Source organism: Mastigoproctus giganteus, chromosome 4, assembly GCF_048544385.1.
Source record: "Mastigoproctus giganteus isolate SK-2022 chromosome 4, ASM4854438v1, whole genome shotgun sequence".
NCBI lineage: Eukaryota > Metazoa > Arthropoda > Arachnida > Uropygi > Thelyphonidae > Mastigoproctus > Mastigoproctus giganteus.
Genome location: NC_143578.1, coordinates 31890942 through 31915743, shown reverse-complemented (window position 1 = coordinate 31915743; position 24802 = coordinate 31890942). Strand labels below are relative to the sequence as shown.

At 37.6% G+C, this 24802-nt stretch overlaps 1 protein-coding gene across 1 annotated transcript in view; it reads right to left on the bottom strand.

The window, feature by feature from the left end:
- Asx (transcriptional regulator additional sex combs) overlaps positions 1–24802 on the bottom strand; it is a 331051-nt gene that overhangs the window by 52251 nt on the left and 253998 nt on the right. Inside the window, exons 11-13 of the mRNA XM_090372619.1 lie at positions 13678–13709; positions 8454–8616; positions 714–873 (exon numbers count right to left, since the gene is read on the bottom strand). Coding sequence (XP_090228745.1) covers positions 714–873; positions 8454–8616; positions 13678–13709 — 355 coding nt within the window. The remainder of the gene's footprint in view (positions 1–713; positions 874–8453; positions 8617–13677; positions 13710–24802) is intronic.

Sequence of the window (24802 nt, the reverse complement as noted above, 5' to 3'; positions counted from 1 at the left end):
TTTGTATATTTAAAAAAAAAGGGACTTTGTGGTGGTGCATGATTATGCAACCCTATCACTGCTTGGAAAAGATAAGAGATTTGATTCCCTTCTTAGACCAAGTTTTAACAAGAAATTTTAGTTAACTGTCCTTGTAAGAAAGTTGACTTTTATTCCTTCTCAATCTTTTTTTTTTTTTTTTTCTCTTTTAAACCTCTGTACAACCATGTCTGACCTATTGTGGTCACTTGGTCAATATGGTCAGGCTGCCTCTTCTGCAGGTTAAAAAACCCAATTTTCTGGGAGAAAAAACATTTTCTTCCTCCCAGTCTGATGTTAAGTTGCAGTGTGCAAAGAGCCGATAAAAGTTCCCCCACCAAAACCTCCTGGCAGGAAACATTTCTCAACTTTGGTCTATGATGAGAATCTAAGCAAGGACTTTTTCACATATTGTGAGATACAGCAGTGATGCTAGCTGTTGTGAACATTCTAAAATCATTTATATTCAATTATGTCACTATCCATATGAAAAAGTTAAATAGATGCCTACTAGAAATACATCTACAAAAATACTACAAGAAATAATGTATTTTTGTATTTCACAAAAAATTTAAATTTATTCTTTCAGTTTCTGACAAAAAAACAAGTTCTTATTTTTGTATAACCGATATTTCTAAAAGTTTCTAACAAATTGTTGTGCACAAAAATATGTAAAATAAAACTATGCCATTCACCTGCTGTTTGTCCTGATGGTAGAACTGTAAAGGAGGATTTCAACTTTTTATTTGGTGGAACCATTTCGTTATCTGGAGCTGTATTCTTTTTTCCTTTTAACATTTCATTATTATCTGGCGGAGAATTTTCAGTGTCAATCCTTGCATATGCTGATGATACCTAAGTTAAAAAAAAAAAAGCACCTAAACACAACATATGCTTATTACTAATCCTGAAAACTATAATTTCAACTGTTTCATTCAAGTTCAAAATCCTAAAATTAGATAATCTGCACAGTTACATACTCATACATCTTACACCAACACACCATTCATGGGGGATCCATTTAACATGATTGTATGTAGGCAAAAAGTGCAGAAGTATAAAAAACCATGAGTAATTGTGTTAATTAACACACAGCCATAATGTCATTTGTAGGCATTTTCATTAAAGTTTTAAGATTATCCTATCATCAGATGGAAAGAATTAATGGCTTGGTTGTTTTTAGGCATATTAACTATTTATTAACACTTGTAGCAGTTATGTTATACTAGTTCATATGGTGTTTAGGCACGTTTACATATATATATATATATATATATATACAGGGTGTCTCAAAAATATCGGTACAAACATTTAGGGGAGGTAGGTAGCATCTAAAAGAATGTGAATCGCATAGGAACCCATAACCGGAAACATCACCGGAAAGTAGTAGCAGAGGCACAAGAAGCAGAAATGACACAAGACAGTGATTGGTGGAAAACATTTATTTGACATATTATTAACAGTGGAGTACAAGATGGATGCATTTCATGATGTTACAACAGATGCTCGAAGGTTCCACCATGAGTTGTGATGCATGCGTGACAACGACACAGCATAGATTGACGGACACGGTCAAACACATCTGGGGTTTCTTTGACAGTAGCAGCAGCGCAGACGAGTCTCGCCAAGAGATCCATTTTCGTCTCCACAGGCGATTCATACACGATATATTTGAGGCCCCCCCCCCACAGAAAGAAATCAAGGCTCGATAAATCAGGTGAGCGTGGGGGCCAGGCAACGGGTCCACCACGGCCAATCCATCGATGCCCAAAACGCCTGTTCAAATGGTCACGAACACACCTTCCACAATGGGCAGGCACCCCGTCATGTTGAAACCAAATGTTGCGTCTCACATTTGCTGGAACATCGTCAAGTAACCCTGGTAGAACTTGTTCAAGAAAGATCCGATATTTAGCGGAGTTCATGCGGGATGGTAACAGGTATGGGCCGACTAAGCAGTCACCGACCATACCTGCCCACACATTTATTGCGAAGCGATGTTGTGCCGCATGGGGGCGCATACTGTGTGGGTTGTTGTGAGCCCACACATGAGCACTGTCTGATTGAATAAGCCTTTCCGAATGAAATAAGCCTCATCCGTGAACAAAACATAGACTGGAAAATTCAAGTCTTAAACACTTTCTCGGAGAAACCACTGCGTAAAAGCCACACATGCAGGATGATCTTGGGGGAGCAGTAATTGAACCCTTTGGAGATGAAAGGGGTGTAAGGAATTATCGTGCCAGACACGCTGTACACTGCAATGAGACACTCCTAAGGCACAGGCAACGGCATGTGTGCTAGTAGTAGGATTATTCTGGACTGCATTCAACACACTTTCTTCCATGGTGGGAGTTTGCGTCGAACGTGGTTTGCCCACACTACTCCTATTACCTCTAAATGACCCATAATCGCACAAATTTTGATGCACACATGCAAACAAACGGTGGTCTGGTACATGTCTGCCTGGAAAGCATTCTCCATAAATTCGTTGAGCATAGGTGCATGTCTGCCAGCTCATAGTTTGTATATCGATGCATGCTCTTCGTGCGGCGACTACTGCTTGAATGAGTAAACCAGAAATTTTCCCTCTCGTGAACTGATGAACAGCGCCATCTACCGATTTACGGTGACGTTTCTGGTTATGGGTTCCTATGCGATTCACATTCCTTTAGATGTTATCTACCTCCCCTAAACGTTTGTACTAATATTTTTGAGACACCCTGTATATATATGCTGTGTGCTTATTGTCATATTCATTGGATATATTCATGTCATGGATTATCATGAAATTTTATATTTGTTGCTTTTAAAAATATTTGTCAAGTAATTCCAAATTTTAGTAAAATATAACCAATAGAAATCCAACAATTAATATTTCTTTTTTCCATACAAATTGTATGGAAAAGAGAAATTCACAGATTAAATGTAGTTTTAATACAGTAGTAGTAGTGGTAGTGGCAAATGATGCATGAAAGCAAGCTTATAAAGCAGCCGCCAAAAAAAAAAAAAAAAACCACAATGCACCAGTCCGTACCCTCCAAGAATTTTTCTAGTTCTCCCTTGAATTTATTGAACCCATCCACTTCCACAACAACAAATGGAAGCCTGTTCCAACAATCAACCACCCACTGGATGAAGGCAAACTTTTGCACATCTACTCTACTCTTTCTCAACTTAAATCTATGCCCCCTCATGTGTCTAGTCTCAGCAAGTGATAGAATACCAATAACATTAAGCTTACTCAATCCATTCAAGGATTTAAACACCTCAATCAGACTTCCATGCAAATGCCTGGTCTCAAGATGCTACAATTTGCAGAACTGAAGCCTTTCTAAATAAGAGCACCCTTTCGTTCACTTCACCAATCTGGTTGCCATTCTCTGCAACAGATCCTTCCTAAAGTGAGGCCTCCAGACCTGTACACAGTACTCAAGATGCAGCCTAACCATGGCCTTATTCAAAGCGATAATCACTTCCTTATCCTTGCTAGCAAAGTTTCTGTATACCATTGACAAAACCTCATGAGCTGTCCTGGCAGCATGTCTACACTGCTCAAAGAATTTCATATCTGACTGCACAATTACCCTTGTGTCTTTTTCATTTTCAACTACCCTGAGTTTAGTTCCACAAAGTTGATAAGTTAATCTGAAATTACTGCTACCTATATGCGGTACCTTGCATTTGTCAATGTTAAACTTCAACTGGCATTTCTCAGCCCATCGACCCAATTTTCCTAATCTTTGTTGCAGTAATTCACCTTGATGACTGTCGTTAACCGGCACCTCCATAACCAGGTGGGCAGGAGCAGCAGTGCATAGCACACGTTTCTTGATTAGACTGGGGTTCGAGCCCGTGATCACCAAATATGGAGGATGCGGAAAGGTCAGGGAATGACCACCGCATATCCCCAGAGCAATATGGCCTTAGTTGCTAATGCTCCTAAAAACCAAATAAACAAACAAACAAAACTGTTGTTAACTACCCTGCCACCTTTGTATCAGATGCAAACTTAGACATTAAGCCTGATATGCCTTCATCGATATCACTGATAAATACTGAAAACAACAATGGACTCTGCACTGAATCCTGGGGAACTCATGGACCCAGCATTGAGCCTGCTCAAACCATTTAAGGCATTATACACTTCAATCAGATCACCATGCAGGTGCCTAGTTGCCAGACACTGCAATTTGCAGAACTTAAGTCTTTCTTCATAAGAGCACCCCTTTGTTCCCCTCACCAGTCTTGTTGCCCTGCACTGCATTCTGGCAACTCTACCTCCAAACCTGGGTATATGAAGGAAAAAAAAACTATTTAAAAGTATGTGGAGGAGAGTAATGTTTGTTTGTTTCTTATTTGGTTTTTAGGAGCATTAGCAACTAAGGCCATATTGCTCTGGGATATGCGGTGGTCATTCCCTGACCTTTCCGCATCCTCCATATTTGGTGATCACGGGCTCGAACCCCGGTCTACTCAAGAAACGTGTGCTATGCACTGCTGCTCCTTCCCACCTGGCTACGGAGGCGCCAAGGAGAGTAATAAATATTATACAGTTGAAATTAAACCAAATGGATGAGTTTAGAGAAAGCAAAAGTGTACAGTTTTATTAAATGTTCTATAAAGTTATAATCTTAGTAATTAATTGTTGAGGATATAACTATTTACGTTTCACTTCTATAAAACACAGAAAATGGGGGAGGACAATTTAAGGAAAAATCAAAAGCACTTGAAATGTAATGCAATTCATACATTATGTCTGTACAAGTGTGTGTGTGTTCACCACATCAGATGGAAAGGAAAGGGATCCTTAAAGGATGAGTTTATTATTGAAAGATTTTGAATTCTTGATGAGGTTCTTGTATTAAAACCAGAACAGAGCTAAAGCACTGCAAGAATACTGGTATGTAAACTTACTATGCCAAGGACTAGGTTCTTCTAATACAATTAGAGACATGACTCAAATTTGAAACCATAGGCTTTTTTTCTGTGCTGCCTAGATAAGACAAATTGCAGAGCATTAAGAATCATTAACTTTTGACAGTGGAAAAGTGAAAGTTACATGAGATCAAGTTCAAAAACCAGGTACAAAAAATTGAAGTGTTATGAGCAGCTGGAGTCAGCAGCTCACAGCACTTTATTTGTGCACCCACTCTTTTTAAAAATAAAGTTGATGAACTGAAAGGCTTCAATTACACTGCGGAAGAAGACTGAATCCTTTGAAGTGATCAAAAGGTTCTTCAAGCTTATACAGCATCAGCTAAAAAAAAAAACTTCCCATTTCACTCATCCATTCACTCCAAAAGTTTGTCTACTTATTCCTTGAATTTATTTAAGCTATCAACTTCCAATACAGATGGAAGTTTGTTCCAGCAATCAACTACCCGCTGGCTAAAGGCAAATTTCCGCACATCTTTTATACAACTGTCTTTCCCCAATTTGAAGTTATACCCCCTCAGGTTTGTAATCTCAGTAAGAGGAAGAATCATATCAACTTAAGCCTGCTCAAACCATTCAAGGCCTTACATACTTGAATCAGATCACCATGCCTAGTCTCCAGACACTACAATTTGCAGAACTTAAGTCTTTTTTCATAAGAGCATCCTTTTGTTCCTCTCACCAGTCTTGTTGCCCTTCTCTCTATTCTGGCACCTCTACCTCCAGACCTGCACGCAGTACTCAAGGTGTGGCATGACCATTGCCTTATACAAGGGGATAATCATCTGCTAGCAAAACCCCTGCTAGCAAAATTCCTGTATATCATTGACAAGACCCTATGATCTGCTCTGGCAGCCTGTTTGGCAGCTTAAGATTACCATTAGCATTAGTTGAGGCATATGATGCAGGAAAGTAAGTTTATACAGCATCAGTCAAAAAAAAAACCCTTCCCATTCCACCCATCCGGTCACTCCAAATGTTTGTCTAGTTCGGCCTTAAATTTATTTAAGCTATCAACTTTCACAACAACAGATGGAAGTCTGTTCCAGCAATCAACTACCCATTGGCTAAAGGCAAGCTTCCACACATCTATTCTTCAACTGTCTTTCCTCAATTTGAATCTATGCCCCCCTCAGGTTCTTAGTCTGAGCAAGCGGAAATATCCAATCAGCATTGAGCCTGCTCAAATCAAGGCCTTATACACCTTAATCAGATCACCTCACAGGTGCCTAGCTCCAGATGCTGCAACTTTCACACTTAAGCACACCCCTTTGTTCCTCTCACCAATCTTGTTGATCTTCTCTATACTCGTTCTAGCAACTCAACTTCCATCCTATAATGAGGCCACCAGACTGTATACAGTACTCAAGATGTGGCCGAACCATTTATACAAAGGGATAATCACCTCCTTGTCTCCGCTAACAAAATTCCTATATATCATTGACAAAACTCCATGATCTGCTCTGGCAGCCCGTCTGCACTGTTCAGAGAACTCCATATCTGACTGCACAATTACATCCAAGTCTTTTTCATTGTCCACCTCCCTGAGTGTAGTACCACAAAGTTTGTGCATTTCTCTTGGGTTATGCTACCCATATGGAGTACTTTGCATTTGTCAATGTTAAACTTCAGTTGCCACTTCTCAGCCCATGCTTAACCTTTCTAGATCCGGTTGCAGTAGCATACTGTCTTTAGTGTCATTAACAACCCTGCCAACCTTTGTATCATCTGCAAACTTGAACATTAAGCCTGATATACCTTAATCGATATCATTGATAAATACACAAAAGAACAATGGGCCCAGCACCGAACCCTGGGGGAATCCGCTAATAATATTAGTCCATGTACAGCAGTGTCCATTTATTACCATTCTCTGCCGTCTCCCACTCAACCATCCCTTTATCCATTGCAGTAACCATTGCCCTTAATGTCATACCGCTCCAACTTGTACAGCAGTCTTCCATGTACAGCAGTATAAAAAGCTTTCCTGAAATCCAATTATATCATATCAAAATTATTTTTTGCATCTGGTTCCTTTGTGACCACATTGTAGTATCCAGTCAAATTGGTCAGACAAGACTTCCCCTAAACAAACCCATGCTGTGTCTGAGCTATTACTGCTGTCTTGTCTAGGTGATCCTGTATCACCTCTTTAACCAGTGACTCCATTATTTTCCCCGGAACAGAAGTTAAACTAACAGGTCTATAATTATTTGTGTCACCCTTTGAACCCCCTTTGTGAATTGAGGATACATTTGCACATCTCCAGTCCATGGGGACCTCTCCTGACTCTAAAGATGTTCTCATAATTATGGCTAAGGGTTTGCTTACTTCTCTTGCTGCCTCCTTTAATTATAACTGGATACATCCCATCTGCCACAGGCACCTTTTTTATGTTTAACTTCAACAATTTCTCCTCCACTTTGCTCTCAGTTATTATAAAATCACTTAGATCCCTGTTAGAGTTTGATAAACTTCTGGCATTCCCCTCCTTAAATAACTCCTCATGTGTGTGAATGTAGATGCAAAATACTCATTCAGTTTATCAGCTACTTGAGCAGGATCATTAATAGTTGAACCATCTATGTTAAGTTGACTAAGCTGATTCATTCCCCTCTTTCTAGAGTTTACATAAGTAAAGAACTCTTTGCTGTTTTTCTTTGCATCCTTTGCCAAAGATTTCTCGTAATCTGTCTTTGTCTGACCTCCACTGTGACTTGATTACAGACTAGCTTATATCTGCCATAGGCTTCTGTATTGCCTGATAATTTATATGCATCCATGCATTTTTCTTCTCTGCCACGAGTCTCATTAATTGGGATTATGATCAAAAAATAATTTGCCAAATCAAGTTTGGATGGCTGGCAAGGTTTCTTAAAAATATTATTTGATCAGATGAAGGCATTTGACATTTATAACAGTGAAAACTTACTGGAAGGAGAGAATTTTAACAAGGTAAGATGAATTGCTAAGGTACTTTCTTCAAAGTTTTGATTTTCTCGAAGATGTGCACTGTCCAAGTGCACAGAAAATGATTGCTATGCAGCATGATTTTCTGCCATTATTCAGTGTTCCTGAGTGAAAGTGCCTTGATATTAATTTTTCTAACATATGGATTGGCAGATGATGGCCAAAGAGTGACCATCATCCACCAATTGGTTGATCCCAGTGAACATTTTCATTTGTGAATGGGTAAAAGAAAAAATCTACAAGGAAAATCTAAAAACTGCTGAGAAACTGAAGGATATTATTAAGGAAGGGACTGACAGCATTCTAATCAACTTTCAGATGCAGTGGAAACTGTAGCAAACAGAATTAGAAACATTGTAAACATTATAGCCTATGGCTGAAATTTTTTAATACGTAAAGTAGTACAAAACTATCTAATGGCAATGCTTAATTAAATATTTTATGACCAATAATTCTCTCACATTTTTTTTTTAAAAATAAGTAGTAACTTTCAAATTGCATTATTAAATTTGCTACATTGAACTTACTTGAGTATCGGAAGTTGTGGTAACACTCAGAGATGTCCCAGTACGAGTAATGATTTTTATAGGTGGAACATGTTTTACAGGACTTGGTAAAGGTCTTTTCATATTTGTTGGGCCCAGAAGAAATGCAGAGGGTTTCCTTTGTTCAGGGAAATCTGAACTTGGTCTGAAAGGAAATTTTATATGTGTGGGGAAGCATTCTTGTTAATGATATATTTTAACAAAGAAAACATGCAATCTTTCTTTAATGGGAAAACAAGAAAAATTCCATTCATAATTATAAGAGGAATAGAACTACTCTAATTTTCAAAATTTGAACTAATTTTCCCAAAAAAATTTAATGTTAACGTTCCTTAATACCAAATTCTTAATATTTTTATCATAAATGCTTACATCACAATGGAAAAAAAAACACCCCAGCAAAATAATATAAAAGAAAAAAGCGAATCAGATAATAAAGTTAAGACTTTTTTTTCCTGAGTTTTGATATCAAATAATTGGATATCAGCCATAAGCAAAAATTCCTTGCTACTTTTCTTTGCACCCTTAGCCAAACACTTTTCATAACCAGCCTCAGCATGCCTAACCCCATGAATAAAGAGATTACAGGCTAATCTATACTTACGGTAAGATTGTACATCTCATGCATTTTTCTTCTTCTCTGTTACTGAACACACAAGTTCATCTTACAACCATTTTGGTCCAAACCTTAAACAACATCCCTTAGCTGGCATAAACGACTTAGCAGCTTCTATAATTACTTCTTATTTGGCAATTTTTAACATCAGCTGGTCCCACTGAAACTACCTAAGACCATTGTAATTGCGTTTAGAGAAACGTAATTCCTTCCTTTTATCCCTGATAATAGTTATGTCTTTAAATAAATCCCACATCAATTGCACTATATAATTGATGTCTTCTGAAATTATGACGGACATCATGGCGAGATCCAATCTTCCTTACATTTTGAGGGTACAGTTCTTAAAACAGTGTTCACAGCTAAATAGTCCACTGGACTGAACTTATTGGTAACTCTCTAAGAGACATCTAGATCATCTAGTGTATAATCTCACTGCTTCTGCTCTGCTAGATAGTGATTGGAGGGGTCGGGTTGTGTGTATGCAATGTGCATTGTCGAGACCACGTTACGTCAAGGAGCTGAGTATATTCTTGACATGTGTGTACACCATATACAAAAAATTTCATTACTTCATAGACACCTTTCATCTGATCAATGATCGCAAGTATGGATTCTGTTAGTGTTGATCCACTGGTGATATTCTAGTTTATGTTACCCATATATGGACAAATACAATATAAGTTTGCTGAAACTCAAGCAGTTGCACTTGACATTTCAAAGGCTTTTGATCATGTTTGGCATAAAGGTCTTCTATAAGTTTCCATCTTATGGTCTGCCAACTGTTTTTTGTAATTGGGTATCCAGTTTTCTCTGACCACTCACTGCAGGTAATGGTAGATGGCTCTCTGTCTTCTAACTTTTCCACTAATGCTGGTGTTCCCCAAGGTTCAGTTCTTTTCCTCATGTATAATAATGACCTTCTTCCATTGACCAGAAATCCTATCCAATGTACTATCATCAGTTTTGCTTTTGCTGATGATAGTACATTGAATTTCACCTTCCAGTTTGAGAAACTTGCCCTGCACAAACAGGTTCAACTTCTCGAATATCCACCAATTCCTTAAATGCTGATCTCCAGTGGGACAAGATCTTATATCTCTATTGGGGATTACACCGATGAGCCAAAACATTATGACCAGTGAGTCGTTATGCAAATCGAAGCAACTGCAGGTAAACTACAGCATGTGTGTGGGGTCAGGTCATGGTATAAAAAACACCTGATACTGAGCTCCATTAATCAGTATTACTCTTGTTTTTCAGATGGGAAAGGCAGCGGACTTAAAAGTGAGTTTGACAAAGGCCAAATTGTAATGGCCAGATAACTGAGCCAGAGCATATCTGAAACGATACAGCTGGTGGGGGGTGCCATGAACATCAGCACCTCACAAACTGCCGGCAAGGTGTTGGACGATCATGGCTCATTGATGCTCGAGGTGCACGAAGGCTCTCCTGGATGGTACGTGGCAATAGAAGGGCGACTGTGGTGCGACTCCCCAGTAACTGGAATGCTGGTGACGGGAGTAATGTGTCACAACGCACAGTACATTGAACCCTGCTGAAAATGGAGCTGTGTAGCCACAGGCCACTCCAAGTGCCCATGCTAACCATGGTTCACCAGCGACAGCGGCTACATGGGCACGCGAACATCGAAACTGGACCTTGAGTGATTGGAAGAAGGTTGTCTGGTTGAATGAATTGCATTTCCTGTTGCACCATGTGGATGGCCGGGTAAGTGTGCGTCGTTTACCTGGGAAAGTGATGGCACCTGGATGCACCGTGGAACGAAAAGAAGCCAATGGCGGTGTCATGCTTTGGGCAATGTGCTGCTGGGATACCCTGGGTCTAGTCATTCAGGGTACTCTGATGTCTACCACCTACCTAAACATCATTGCTGACCAGGTACACCCTTTCGTGGCAACGGTCTTCTCCCCTGGCCATGCCATCTTTCAGCAGGATAATGCACCATGCCATGCTGCCTGAATTATTTCGAGACTGGTTCACGGAACATGAGGAAGACTTCCAGGTATTGCCCTGGCCTCCAAATTCCCCAGACATCAATCCCATCGAGCATCTGTGGTTTGTGTTGGAACAGCAACTGTAATCTGTGGCGTCTCAATCACGGACCTTACAGGAGTTAAAGGATCTGCTGGTTACGTGTTGGTACCAGATACCACAAGACACACATTTAGAAATCTTGTGGTGTCCCTGCCTCGCCGGGTATGAGCTGTTTTGGCTGCACGTGGAAGAGCAACATCATATTAGGCAGGTGGTCATAATGTTTTGTCTCATCAGTGTATACCGACTTATAATTACTCTTGGCATAAGCGCATTACAAATATTGCTTCCTCACATCTAATAAACTGGGTTTTCTCTTTCGTTCTGGGCATTACTTTTCTTCTAAAGAGCTGTTCACTCTGTACAAATTGCAAATCTGCCCTACCATGGAATATTGTTCCCACATCTGGTGCAGTGCTCCCAAAACCTCTCTGAGGCTTCTAGATTCCATTCAAAAGAGGGAAGTTAAATTAATTAACTGCCTCCAAATTCCCCAGACATCAATCCCATCGAGCATCTGTGGTTTGTGTTGGAACAGCAACTGTAATCTGTGGCGTCTCAATCAAGGACACAGGAGTTAAAGGATCTGCTGGTTACGTGTTGGTACCAGATACCACAAGACGCACATTTAGAAATCTTGTGGTGTCCCTGCCTCGCCGGGTATGAGCTGTTTTGGCTGCACGTGGAAGAGCAACATCATATTAGGCAGGTGGTCATAATGTTTTGTCTCATCAGTGTATACCGACTTATAATTACTCTTGGCATAAGCGCATTACAAATATTGCTTCCTCACATCTAATAAACTGGGTTTTCTCTTTCGTTCTGGGCATTACTTTTCTTCTAAAGAGCTGTTCACTCTGTACAAATTGCAAATCTGCCCTACCATGGAATATTGTTCCCACATCTGGTGCAGTGCTCCCAAACCTCTCTGAGGCTTCTAGATTCCATTCAAAAGAGGGAAGTTAAATTAATTAACTGTCTCTCCACTCGCTGTCTCATAGACGTACTGTTTCTGCTGCATGCCTTTTCTACAGATACTTCCATGGGCACTGTTCTTCTGAATTGGCTTCTATAATTCCCGCTCTCTCTCTCTTTCAAAACAGTCCGAACACATGCCGTCGCCAGCCAACATCCATTTACTGTCCAACTTCAAACTCACAGACCCAGCTTTTCTTCTTCCTCATTTATTAATTCAATTTCCGTTTCCTGGAACAATCTTCTTTCATATGTATTTCCTGAAAATTACAATCTACAGAAATTCAAGTTTAATGTAAAAAATATCTTCTTTCATCTTCTCAACCGTTATCTCATGCATAATACTAAGTACTGCAGGTGCTAATACCTCTCGTGTTTGGGGTTTTCATTAAAAAAAAAAATTATGTGGGCTAAAGAATTTTGCAACCAGGTGCCTTAGAAAGGACCTGACTGAGATTTATAAGTCTCTGAAAGTGGTTAGTAAAATGAGTGAAGGCAGAATTTTCACTGTTTTAAGGAATTTTCAGAGACAGAGGCCATAAATTCAAATTACAGGTGAAAAGGTTTACAACTAGCTTGTAGGAAGTTTTCTTTTAGCTAGTGAATCACTAATTATTGGAACAAGTTGCCTCCACAGGTATTTGAGGCTAACAGTTTGAAGAAATTCAATGTCAACTGGATAGTTACTTACATGAGAGGGAAGTGTATAATTTGTTTTGTATTTTTTTATCTTGTTTTCTTTTTTCTTTTAGCTGGTGCAACAAAAGCCTGGCTTCCTTGTGCTATATAGCTAATACTAATTTATGGTAAAGTGAAGTTTGTTTTGGTGTGAGCACTAAGACCATTTCCTTAGTCATGCAGTTTAAAACTCAAACACACAGAAAGTTTCCTATACTTTAATTATTCTGAAAAAAGATCAAAATAGCATTAGCTATTTTATAATTCTGAGATTATAATTTCACATACTGCATGCAAGCTCACACCGAACAACTTCATTACCATAGTTTTTGCCATAAATTGTCAGAGACTATCTGCTATTTGATAATGGAACAGTAAATCTCAATACACTCTATCAAGACCTTACTATATCTTTTATATAAACAGTAAATTAACCTTTCAGCAATTTATTTAAAAATAGTTGAATAAGGCAATTTACGGGAGAGTTGAGTTCATTTTGCTGTGGTAATTATGCCCATACATTTATTAGGCAATTTAAACCCTTGTGGGCCACATAAATACAAGAGAGGGCAGAAAAGTCCTTTTCACAACCACTAAAGAATAATTATTTCTCTGATTAAGCACACCATTGGCTTGTTTCCCTGGGATGTAATGATGTCAGATTATTCATATGTACAGATATTATTCAAATGTTTGTTGATGACCATACATATGCATTCTAGAAATTTACATCAACAAAAATAATCTTATCTTATTAATGGATAAAAAAAAAAAAAAGAAAAGGGAAAAAAAATGTGCATATATATATATATCATTTTTATTGACTTCTGCAGAATAAGACTATCCTGTTGTTCATATGACTGGGTATACTATACTTACGTTTGTCCCCAGATGGGTTGAAAATGCTTTATCTGGAAGAAATAATGAAACAAGATATAATAATTCCTTTATATAAGTCAATCATAAAATGAATTATTTTTCAGTATAAAAATAATTGCACTCTTTCTCTCACATCATCTAAAATCTGATTCTACATGACTTTAAAATGACTCAGTTGCATAGCAAAAAGGCTCACAAATATACAATTATATTTTCCAGAAAAATAAATTATATATACAGTGGAACTTCTCTATTACGAACTTCTATTTAACGAATTTCTCTATATTACGAATTTTTTCGCAAAACATTGCACCTTGAAACGAAATTACATGTAAAATTAACCCCATATAGCGAAGTGTTAGTCTCTCTATAACGAATTTTTAAAAATATACGACCTCCTTCCCTCCGAAATTACGCATTAGCATCTGGAATTAATCATTCTTTTAGTGAATACTTGTGGTCATTGACGCCCGTAGGAAGGTCTTTGTTTCATTTTTGTTACAGTTATAAAACCAAATGGGTTTTCTTAAAAGTGATCATAAACTTTACAATAAATAGGATAGATTTGTAAATTGATGTTGGCTCAGGGGAAAACGAAATTCGCTGCGGTAAGCCTTTAGCGTGCTGCGGCGGCAATACATAGAATGATGCCATAGTCGATTTTTAGTAACGAACGCCTACTGAGTGACATTCGCTTCTCACCTCAACCGTACCACGTGACCTTCCTGTCAATCATTATATGATATGTCCGTTCTCATCTAACTGGACTCCTAGTAGATGGTTTTCATGAAAAAAATTTTTTTTTTATTTAGTTCTTTTAGAACAATTTGTCATCAATCACATAGGCTATATGCTCTTGTATTTTTTTTTTTTTTAAAGTAACATACAGCATACATTAACCGTAAATTTTATATATGAATGAAAGTCGTATATTTCTTCAAAGTGATTGATAGGAAAAGTCACGTGATACTGTTGAATTGGCAAGCAAACGTCATTGAGTAGGCGGTACCTGTACTAACAATTCACTATATGGCCAGCGCAGCGAAGTTTGCGGTGTATGTATTGGCAAGAGCTACAGTCCAGTGATTTTTAAATTTGGGGAAAAAATGTCGAAGAGAAAATGTTTAAGTATTAATGATAAAGTAAAGATTCTTCATGATATTGACCAGGGTTTTAAGAAAAAAGATATTGCGGAGAAATATGGCATACCTGCAAGCAGCTTATCTACGATTTTAAAAAATCGAGAATCAATTTTAAATGCAATTGAAGGAGCAGCAGACAAGAAGCAAATTAAGTTGTGTATATACGAAGATGTTGATAAAGCTGTTCTAAAATGGGTGCAAATGATACGCGAAAAGAATATACCAATATCGGGTCCAATAATTAAGCAACAAGCTCTGAAATTTGCACAGTCCCTGGGACATACAGAATTTAATGCGAGCACTGGGTGGCTAGATAAATTTAAGAAGCGCCACAGAATTGTGGAAAAGGTTATTTGTGGAGAAAGTGTTAATGTAAGTGAAGAAGATTGCAACAGTTGGAGGAACAATACCTTAAAGAAGATTTTGGAAGAATATGAACCTAAGGATGTTTTTAATGCTGACGAAATGGGTTTATTCTTTAAATGTTTACCGAATAGAACTCTTGCTTTTAAAGATGATAAATGTTTTGGCGGAAAACAAAGCAAAGAAAGAATCACTGTGCTAGTTGGAGCAAATATGACAGGAAGTGAAAAATTAAGACTTTTAGTAATCGGAAAATCAAAAAACCCAAGATGTTTTAGAGGCACAAAATCTTTGGAAGTTGACTACACCTTTAATAAAAAAGCATGGATGACCAGTGATATCTTTGAAGACTGGATATTAAAACTAGACAAGCGTATAACAAAAGAAAAAAGGAAAATCGTGTTGGTAACTGACAACTGTCCAGCACATCCTGCCAGTATTTCTGCCAAACTTAAAAGTGTGAAGTTATTGTTTTTACCACCAAACGTGACGTCAAAACTCCAGCCAATGGACCAAGGCATAATTAAAAATTTTAAATTTCATTATCGAAAGAGAATAATAATGAAGATTGTCAATGCGTTATCAGAAAATAGAAACTTGGAAGTTACAATTAACCTTAGAGATTGCATCTCTGAACTGGCAAAAGTTTGGACAAACGATGTCACTGAATACACTATTCAAAATTGTTTTTCGAAAGCGGGATTTGCATTGAATGCAGAAGTCGAACATCAACTGGATGAACAAGATGAACTGCCCCTTTCACAACTGAAAAACTTTTGGAAAATATTAGAATCGTCCGGAAACATTGAAAATGAAATAACACTGGATAGTTATGTTTATGTAAATCAAGACCTGACTACAACAGAACATCCAAATGAAGATGAAATACTGCTGAACAGTGTTAACACGACCATGATCACGAAGAAATTAACGATGACGCTGAAGACACATCAGAACAACCCGTAGAAAAGCCAACTCATGAAGAAATGATTAATGCTTTTAAAACAGTTCGTATGGGTCTACAGTTTTGTGAAAATGTTCCTGATAATGTTTTTAATGCTCTGAACAAATGTGAGGTTTTCTTTGAGAATCAGACATTTTTTAATTGTACTGTGCAAACGAAAATTACGGATTTTTTTTAATTTGTGATACTTACTGGCGAAAATTGTGTAAGCGTAATTTAAATGAGTGTTTTTGAAATAAAATACATTAAAAATAAATGTAGATTCATTTTCATTTTCTAATTAAATAACAATTTCTAATAAAAAAGATATTCTCTGTATAACGAAATTTCTCTATAACGAATTTTTTTGCTGGATTTATAGAATTCGTTATAGGGAAGTTCGACTGTATATAATGTTGGTACAATGTGGCACCAATAATATATAAACTAATTGGCAACCGATCTGCTTAGAAAATGACTCCTCATTTTATAATCATTTGTTGCTGAACTGGTTACATTACCACTTTTTTCTATGGCTACCAAATGAAGGTGCATATAATACAGGTCTTAAGCAGATGAGGTATAACTTCACTTGCAGCAACAAGTTTCGCAGTGAATACTAAGCCTATTTTGAAATGCTTGTGGGTTCAAGAAAAGTTGTGGGCACCTCATTTCTGCTACGGTAGGTACAGATCAACATTAGAGGGATGGTTTTATGGCACTCCTAAGTGTATCCTTTTTTGCTATACCATGAAAATGGAGAGAGCTCACAAAAAATTATAACATCCTCTACTGCTCTGATGCCACACAATGACTTTCCAATTACTGGTCCACCTTCCAGAGAAGAATCTTTAGAATTAAATGATGAATCTGGTGAAAACTGGATGATGAATCTGGTGTAATCTCAATAATCGGTGTATTCCCAATAATTTTAAATAACTGCAGAGCTCTTGAGTTCTTATCCCATTTAAAAGAGTGAAATCTACTGGATTCCAGCTGTAAGACTTTCACATACAGAAAAAGACATCAGTTATGGCTTTTACATTGTTGCAGAATCCCACTGTTACTGTTTTCATTTGATGGTCTTTAAGAAAAAATTGGTATTAGTCACAATCCAGAAGAGTAGCATCTTCTGTGTTGCTTCACAATGGGAATATGCATCCATCAATTCCCATTGAGAACCCTGTTCATATTAAAGAAGATCATGGAAATGTGAAGCATGTGCTAGAGAAGATCAATATAAATGGTAAGTCTGTGGGGTTTCCTTCTGGTTTGCAAGGTGACTTTAACAAGTTCCCTTAGATACTAAGGGAACTTGTTAAATTGTATTGCTGATCTGCTGCCACGTTGGCAGCAGATCAGCAATACAGGAAAAAGAGAATGGTCTGCCCAAGCTAACTGTAGTATACACACAATGTAGAAAACAATCCCTTGGTTCCAAGAAATAAAGTCTTGCCTCCAACACTCCATATCAAGCTGAGACTGGTCAAACAATTGAATCCTCAAGGTAACACCTTCAAACATATACAATCTATGTTTCCAAAATCTTCTGATGAAAAGTGAAAGGTGGCATATCTAATTGGCCCACAATTTATACAGGTATTGGCTTCACAAGAACTGGAAAACAAAATGATGCTAAGAAATGTTCTTGGCAGTCATTTTGTCTTGTAGTGAATGGGTTGATAATGTTAAGAGTGAAAATTAAAGAACTAGCCAAACAAGTTTATTTAAAATTATGTAAAAGCGGGATGTAGAATTTCAATCTAGCTCTATTATTTGCATTGTCACCTGGATTTTTTTTTTTTTTTTTCCAAACCAAATTTAGGTGATGTTAGTGGGAAATATTGGGAGAGAATCCACCAGGACATAGAAAGTCAATGGAGAACAGGTACCAAGAAAAGTAAGATGTAGGTATGATGAGCAATTCTGGTTCCTAGCTTGGGATGATCATACTGACCACAAAAAAAAAAAAAACAACAGATGTTTAAATGTACATTTTTAAGCAAATTTTTTTGATTAACATGAGGAGAGTTTCTACTTTTGTGATTTTTTTAACTTGTTGTTTATTAATAGTGATGATGGGTACTCTGTTTTGTACAGAAGGTAAACACTGATAATAAAATTGTTACAGAACTATTACATGTTTACTTTTCTTTAATTTATGGTCAAACCACTGGGTCATATTTAAGGTCATATTTAGAATTGACATGCCTACATTAATAAAGAAATACCAAGAAATAGAGACAAACAGAACCTTTTTTGAAAATTTGTTATACAGTGTATGAAGAACTTACAGGTGGCATTTTTAATGTTCAGTTAAGCTTATTTATACCTATCATTTTTGCCACTTTAACATTTTGTCAAAAGAATCAAATATAAAGATTAAAAAAATTTATATAGTGTACAGTTAGATTTGATTCACACAGCTAAACGCTCATCGCATAAAACCCTTACCAAGCCTCATACAATATTGCTGAACCACTCTTAATGTCCTCACTGAGGCCAAAAATAGCGAGCAGAGGAATTGTGCAACTTGTTGGCAAAAGCATTTCTTCAATTATGTAAGTTCATAATTCAAAATTAAACTACACATACAAAATAACAAATGCATGCTCATTTTTGACTAATTTGACAGCTGTTTCAAGAGAGAATATTATGGCTCAGTTGAGCTTGCATTCTGGTGTTGTCCTACTGGAAAACTTACTTACATATGTATGAGATTACAAGAGAATTAGACATATCTCATATGTCTAGTTGTTGGGAATTGTTGATGTGCTGACTTCCCAGGAGGTGACAATGCACTAGTCTTATATCACTCTATCTTTCATGGTCTGAAGTATATTGTGTCTATACAAGTATAAGATTATGGGCCAATTTGCATATTTTTCAGGTTGATAAACACAGGATAACCCTACTTTCTCTGCTTGAGATCAGCTAACTTAAATCCTCATTTGAAAAACCAAGAATTTATTCAGACTTTGATGGAAGTTGCACTCAGAAGATTCTGAGCAAGTGCTTAAAAAGGTCTATCAAAACCACTATGCTGTCACAGAAAGGCGAGTGACAGATTTTTTTAACTGACATTATGGAAATGTGTAAATTAGAATAGTCAGTCATCCTAGGGTTAAAATACATTTCAAGTTACTTTGCATAAAAAAATAACCTTTTTTTTCCCCTTATGGTCAATTTCAAAATATTAAACTAGCATTTCATGGGACACATACTCGTCTATTACCTCTAAAGCATCCAAAAAACCCAGGTTTTTCTCCTTTCTGCTTAGTATAAATTTCTTCTGAACAATTATCAATCCTGCAGGAATCCCAAATTCATCTTACCATAGAAATACTGTTCCCACATCTGTAATGGTGCCTCCAAAATCAAACTAAATATCCAAGTGTGATCACAACTAATTGATAGTCACTTTCTCTCACCTAATTCATTCCACTTTCTATTATGTAGTTGTTCAGTTCCTGATGCATAAATTTTCTCAGATATGCTCACTGTCTGAACAGTAATTTTTTTTAAATGGTTAAAAAAAAAATGTATAGCAACCAATTGGCACTAGCTGTTTTCAATTCTACACTCACATTCTTCTTCACTCACTTATATGTGTGTATGGTGGGGGAGGAGGAGCTCAATTTCCACAGCTGCAGTAATGCCTTCACAGCAGTAGTATCCACATGGTTGGTTGTTTGTTGAGTTTTATTGGCGCATTAGCAACTAAGGCTATAATGCGCCAAAACCAGGTGATATATAAAAATTTAAATTTCACTGACCTAATTACTTAGGTCACCATGTCAAGAGATAAAATAACAAAGGTATAAAATGTAGAAAAGATAAATCAATAAAGAAATAATAATAACATGTAAATTTTAAATACAGGTAAAAACCTTTATTGATTTAAAATAGCTAAAAACAGCAGACATATTGTCATTGTTGGATAAAATCTGACTGAGTGTATATGACTCAGTCAGAGTATCCACATGACATCTTGCATCACCACTGGGTAAAACAAATGGCACTATCTCCAAGAAGAGATAGAACTTTGGTCGTATTTCTGGGTAGAAATACTTCTTCAGGAATAAGCGGCTATATTTGGCATTTACAGTTTTGGAAAAGCATGATGCAGAATGGTTCCATCCCTGTTATAAGCAATAATCAGCATCACCTTCAACTTCTCTGGTATACCTACCTGGTCATATTATGATACAGTGATGCAAATCATGCCTACATGTCTCTTGCAAACTATGAGAACAGTTCCCCCCTCCATGCAACTCTAGTCTTTATTCAAGAGTTTTTAGCATTAGTAAAGGCACATGATGCAAGAAAGCAATTTCACCCTTCTGCTCGCTCCAAACGTTTGTCTAGTTCTGTCTTGAATCTATATGGCTGACCGGGCTAGCCGGGTGGGTAAAGTGCCTGCCTGGCAACCCAAAGGTCACGGGTTCGATTCCCGCCTCGGGCTTGGATCAATGTACTGCAAAAACCTCGGGAGGTACATTATGGCCACAGAAGCCTATGTGCCAACAACTACCAAAAAAAAAAAAAAAAAATTGAATCTATTTAAGCTATCAACTTCTACAACGACAGATGGAAGTTTGATCCAGCAATCAACCACCCACAGGCTAAAGGCAAACTTCCACACATCTGTCCTACAACTATCTTTCCTCAATTTGAATTTATGCTCTCTCAGGTGATTATTCTGAGCAAGAGGAAGAATCCCATCAGCATTGAGCATGCTCAAACCATTCAAGGCTTTATACACCTCAATCAGATCACCTCACAGGTGCCTAGTCTCCAGACACTGTAATTTGCAAAAATTAAGCCTTTCTTTGTAAGAACAACCGTTTGTTCTTACAAAGAGTTTGTTCTTACAAAGAAACTTGTTGCCCTTCTCTGTACTCGTTCCAGCATCTCTACATCTTTCTTAAAATGAGGCCTCCAACGTGTGGCCTAACCATTGCCTTATACAAGGAGACAATCACCTCCTTATCCTGGTTAGAAAAATTCCTGTATATCATTGACAAGACACCATGAGCTATTCTTGCAAACTATCTGCACTGCTCAGAAAACTTCACATCTGACTGCACAATTTCCCCTAGGTCCTTTTCATTCTCTATCACTCTCAGTGTAGTACCACACAGTTGACAAGTTACTCTGGGGTTACTGTTTCTCATATGCAGTACTTTACATTTGTCAATGTTAAACTTCAGTTGTGACCTCTCAGCCCATCTGCTCAACTTTCTAGATCCTGTTGCAGCAGTGTACTGTCATTAGTGTCATTAACAACCCTACTGACCTTCATATTGTCTACGAACTTGGATATTAAGCCTGATATACCATCATCAATATCATTAAAAAATACAGAAAACAACATGGACCCAACACTGATCCTTGGGGACTTCACTAATAACATTAGTCCACGAAGAGCAGTGTCCATTGATTACCACTCTCTGTCTTCTTCCACTCAACCATCCCTTTATCCATAGCAGCAATTTGCCTCCAATGGCACACTGCTCCAATTTGTGCAGCAGTCTTCCATGTGCAAACAGTATCAAAAGCCTTTCTAAGATCCAAATATACGATATCGAAATTATTCTTTGCATCCAGTTCCTTTGTGACCACATCATAGTATCAAATCAAATTGGTCAGACAAGACTTCCCCTTAACAAACCCACGCTGTGTCCGAGCTATAACTGAAGTCTTGTCTAGATGATCCTGCAATGCTTTTTTAACCAGTGCCTCCATTAATTTCCCTGGAACAGAAGTTAAACTAACATATCTGTAATTACTTGTAATTACCCTTTCACCCTCCTTTGTAAATTGGAATCACATTTGCACATCTCCAGTCCATGGGTACCTACCCTGAGTCCAAGGTAGCTCTCATAATTATGGCTAAATGTTTGCTTACTTCCTTTGCTACCTCCTTTAATATAACTAGATAGATTCCATTAACCCCAGGTGCTTTTCTTATATTTATCTTCAACAATTTCTCTTCCACTTTGCTCTCAGTTATTACAAAATCATCTAGCTCACTGCCAGAGTTTAATTCAACTCTGACATTCCCCTCCCTGAATAACTCCTGATGTGTGAAAGTAGATGCAAAATACTCATTTAGTTTGTTAGCTACCTGAGCAGGATCATCAATAGTTGAACCATCAATATCCAGTGGGCCAATCTGATTCATCCCCTTCCTTCTAGAGGTTTACATAAATAAAGAACTCTGCTGTTTTTCTTTGCATCCTTTGCCAAAGATTTCTCGTAATCTGACTTTGAGTAAAAAAAATATGTGGAGGTCCTAAAGTCTCGAAACTTTATTAGACAGTTGGACAGACAACTTGATTAGTTGAGCCCTGCTAATTTTCATAAAATTGGACAAATGCTAATAATTTATTGTATGTAATTTTTCCTTGTAGAGGATCTTCAATCTCATTATGGATTTCAAATAAACTTTGTGGATTTTTTTAAGGGTAGGTTAGGCTATTTTTAGAAATTTTAGAGGAATATTATATATTTTAATTTAAGGCAGAAGAATACTCTTACCTGGGGTTTTCTTCAGGGGCTGCTGCATCCGGGAGAGGTGTAACTCAGAAGGTGTTGAAATTGCAATTACATGGAAGGAGGATGAAGGAAAAAGCCAGATTTTGTCCTAAATCCTTGCGTGGGGAGTAATTGTAGGCATAAAGGGAAATGATGTCCTGAAGCCTGATGGGGCCTTTTCGTTAATACCATCTTCAAAGGAGGGTGAATACGTGTCGAGGCCATCTTTTAATAGCTGGGCACATTCCATTGCCATATTTCAAAACCGTGGTGGTGCAGGTTGAGTAGTCAGAAAGGAGTGAAGTAGGGTGGGGGGAAAAAGGAAAAATTTCCTTTCCCCCCACATTACTTCACCATTTTCTGACTACTCAACCCCCCCCCACCACGTTTTTGAAATACGGCAATGGAACGTGCCTGGGCTATAAAAGATGGCCTCGACACATATTCACCCTCCTTTGAAGATGGTATTAACGAAAAGCCCCCAACAGGCTTCAGGACATCATCTCACTTTATGCTTACAATTACTGCCCATGCAAGGATTTAGGACAAAAGCTGGCTTTTTCCTTCATCCTCCTTCCATATAATTGCAATTTCAACACTTTTTGAATTACACCTCTCCCGGATGCAGCCATCCCTGTAGAAAACCCCAGGTAAGAGTATTAATCTGCCTTAAAATAAAATATATAATATTCCTCTAAAATTTCCAAAAATAGCATAACCTACCCTTTTCAAAAAAAATCCACAAAGTTTATTTTAAATCCATAATGAGATCACAGATTCTCTACAAGGAAAAATTACAATAAATTATTAGCATTTGTCTAATTTTACAAAAATTAGTGGGGCTCGACTACTCAAGTTGTCTGTCCAACTGTAATCTGCCTTTGTGACTTGGTTCCAGACAAGTTTATATCTATCATATGTTTCTGTGTTACCTGTTAATTTATATATGTATCACATGCATTTTTCTTCTCTGCCACATGTCTCATTAGTTCATCTGACATTTATTTAGGCCTAAACCTTGAACAATATTTCTTAGTTTGTATGAAAAGCCTAGTAGCTTCCAAGGTTAATTCTTTGAATGCTTCCATTTTAAATTTGCTGTTGGTAACATCATCAGTTGGTCCCACCATATAGAATTTAAATACTGTCTCAGACCACCATAATCACTTTTACGAAAGCAAACACCCTTTTCTTTACCCCTGATGGTAGTTACCTCTTTGAGTAAATCCCACATCAGCACACTCTGATCACTGCCACCTAGTGGTTCCTTTATCTGCAGATTCTTAATGCATGAAGAATCACTACTGATAATCAGACCAAGAGTATTACTCCCTCTAGTTGTCTCCCAAACATGTGTCTGTACAATCATCCAATAAATTCACAAAAGCCATGCTAATGTGTGAGTGACCAACCCACAAATTCCAGTCAATATCTGGAAATTAAAATCCCCCATTATAATACACTCTGATTTACTGGCCAATTCTCTTTCTCTGTACAGTTGTTTATTATACTCATCAGATTCATTAGGCATATAACACACTCCTACTCAATTTTCCTTTCCCAGTGTGTATGTCAAACCAAACTGACTTGACACACTGCACTGTCTAGCCATGTTGACTGGCTGTATTTTCTAGGATTTTGTTTCTTAACTAATAGCATAACCCCTGCTCCCTTCCTATCCTGTCTATCCTTCCTGTGCACATTGTACTCCCCAAATTCCAGTTCTGCATTCCTTATATCGTGTGATACCACGTCTCTGATATTACAACAATATTTGCCTTTGATGTTTTGACCAACACCTCAAATTCATCAAATTTATTTGACAAACTCCTAGCATTGGTGTACATGCAAGTATACACGCACCCATTCCCATTCTTAGCTACCCTAACTCAGCCCATGCATTTACTTGTTCTGCAATGACTCCCAGCAGGCTCTGGAATCCCCTGCACCTTGTTTTCCAAGTTGCTGCTCATTCCAATAGAAGTGCAAGAATCACTTTTACCTCTGCCAGCAGCTACTGTTAATCTATTAGTCCCATGCTAGCTTGGGGGAATACCCCCCTTGATAGCATCAGCAAATATTCTCGCACCCTTTCTATTTAAGTGTATCCCATCCCTGCAGAAGCAGTCTCTCTTGT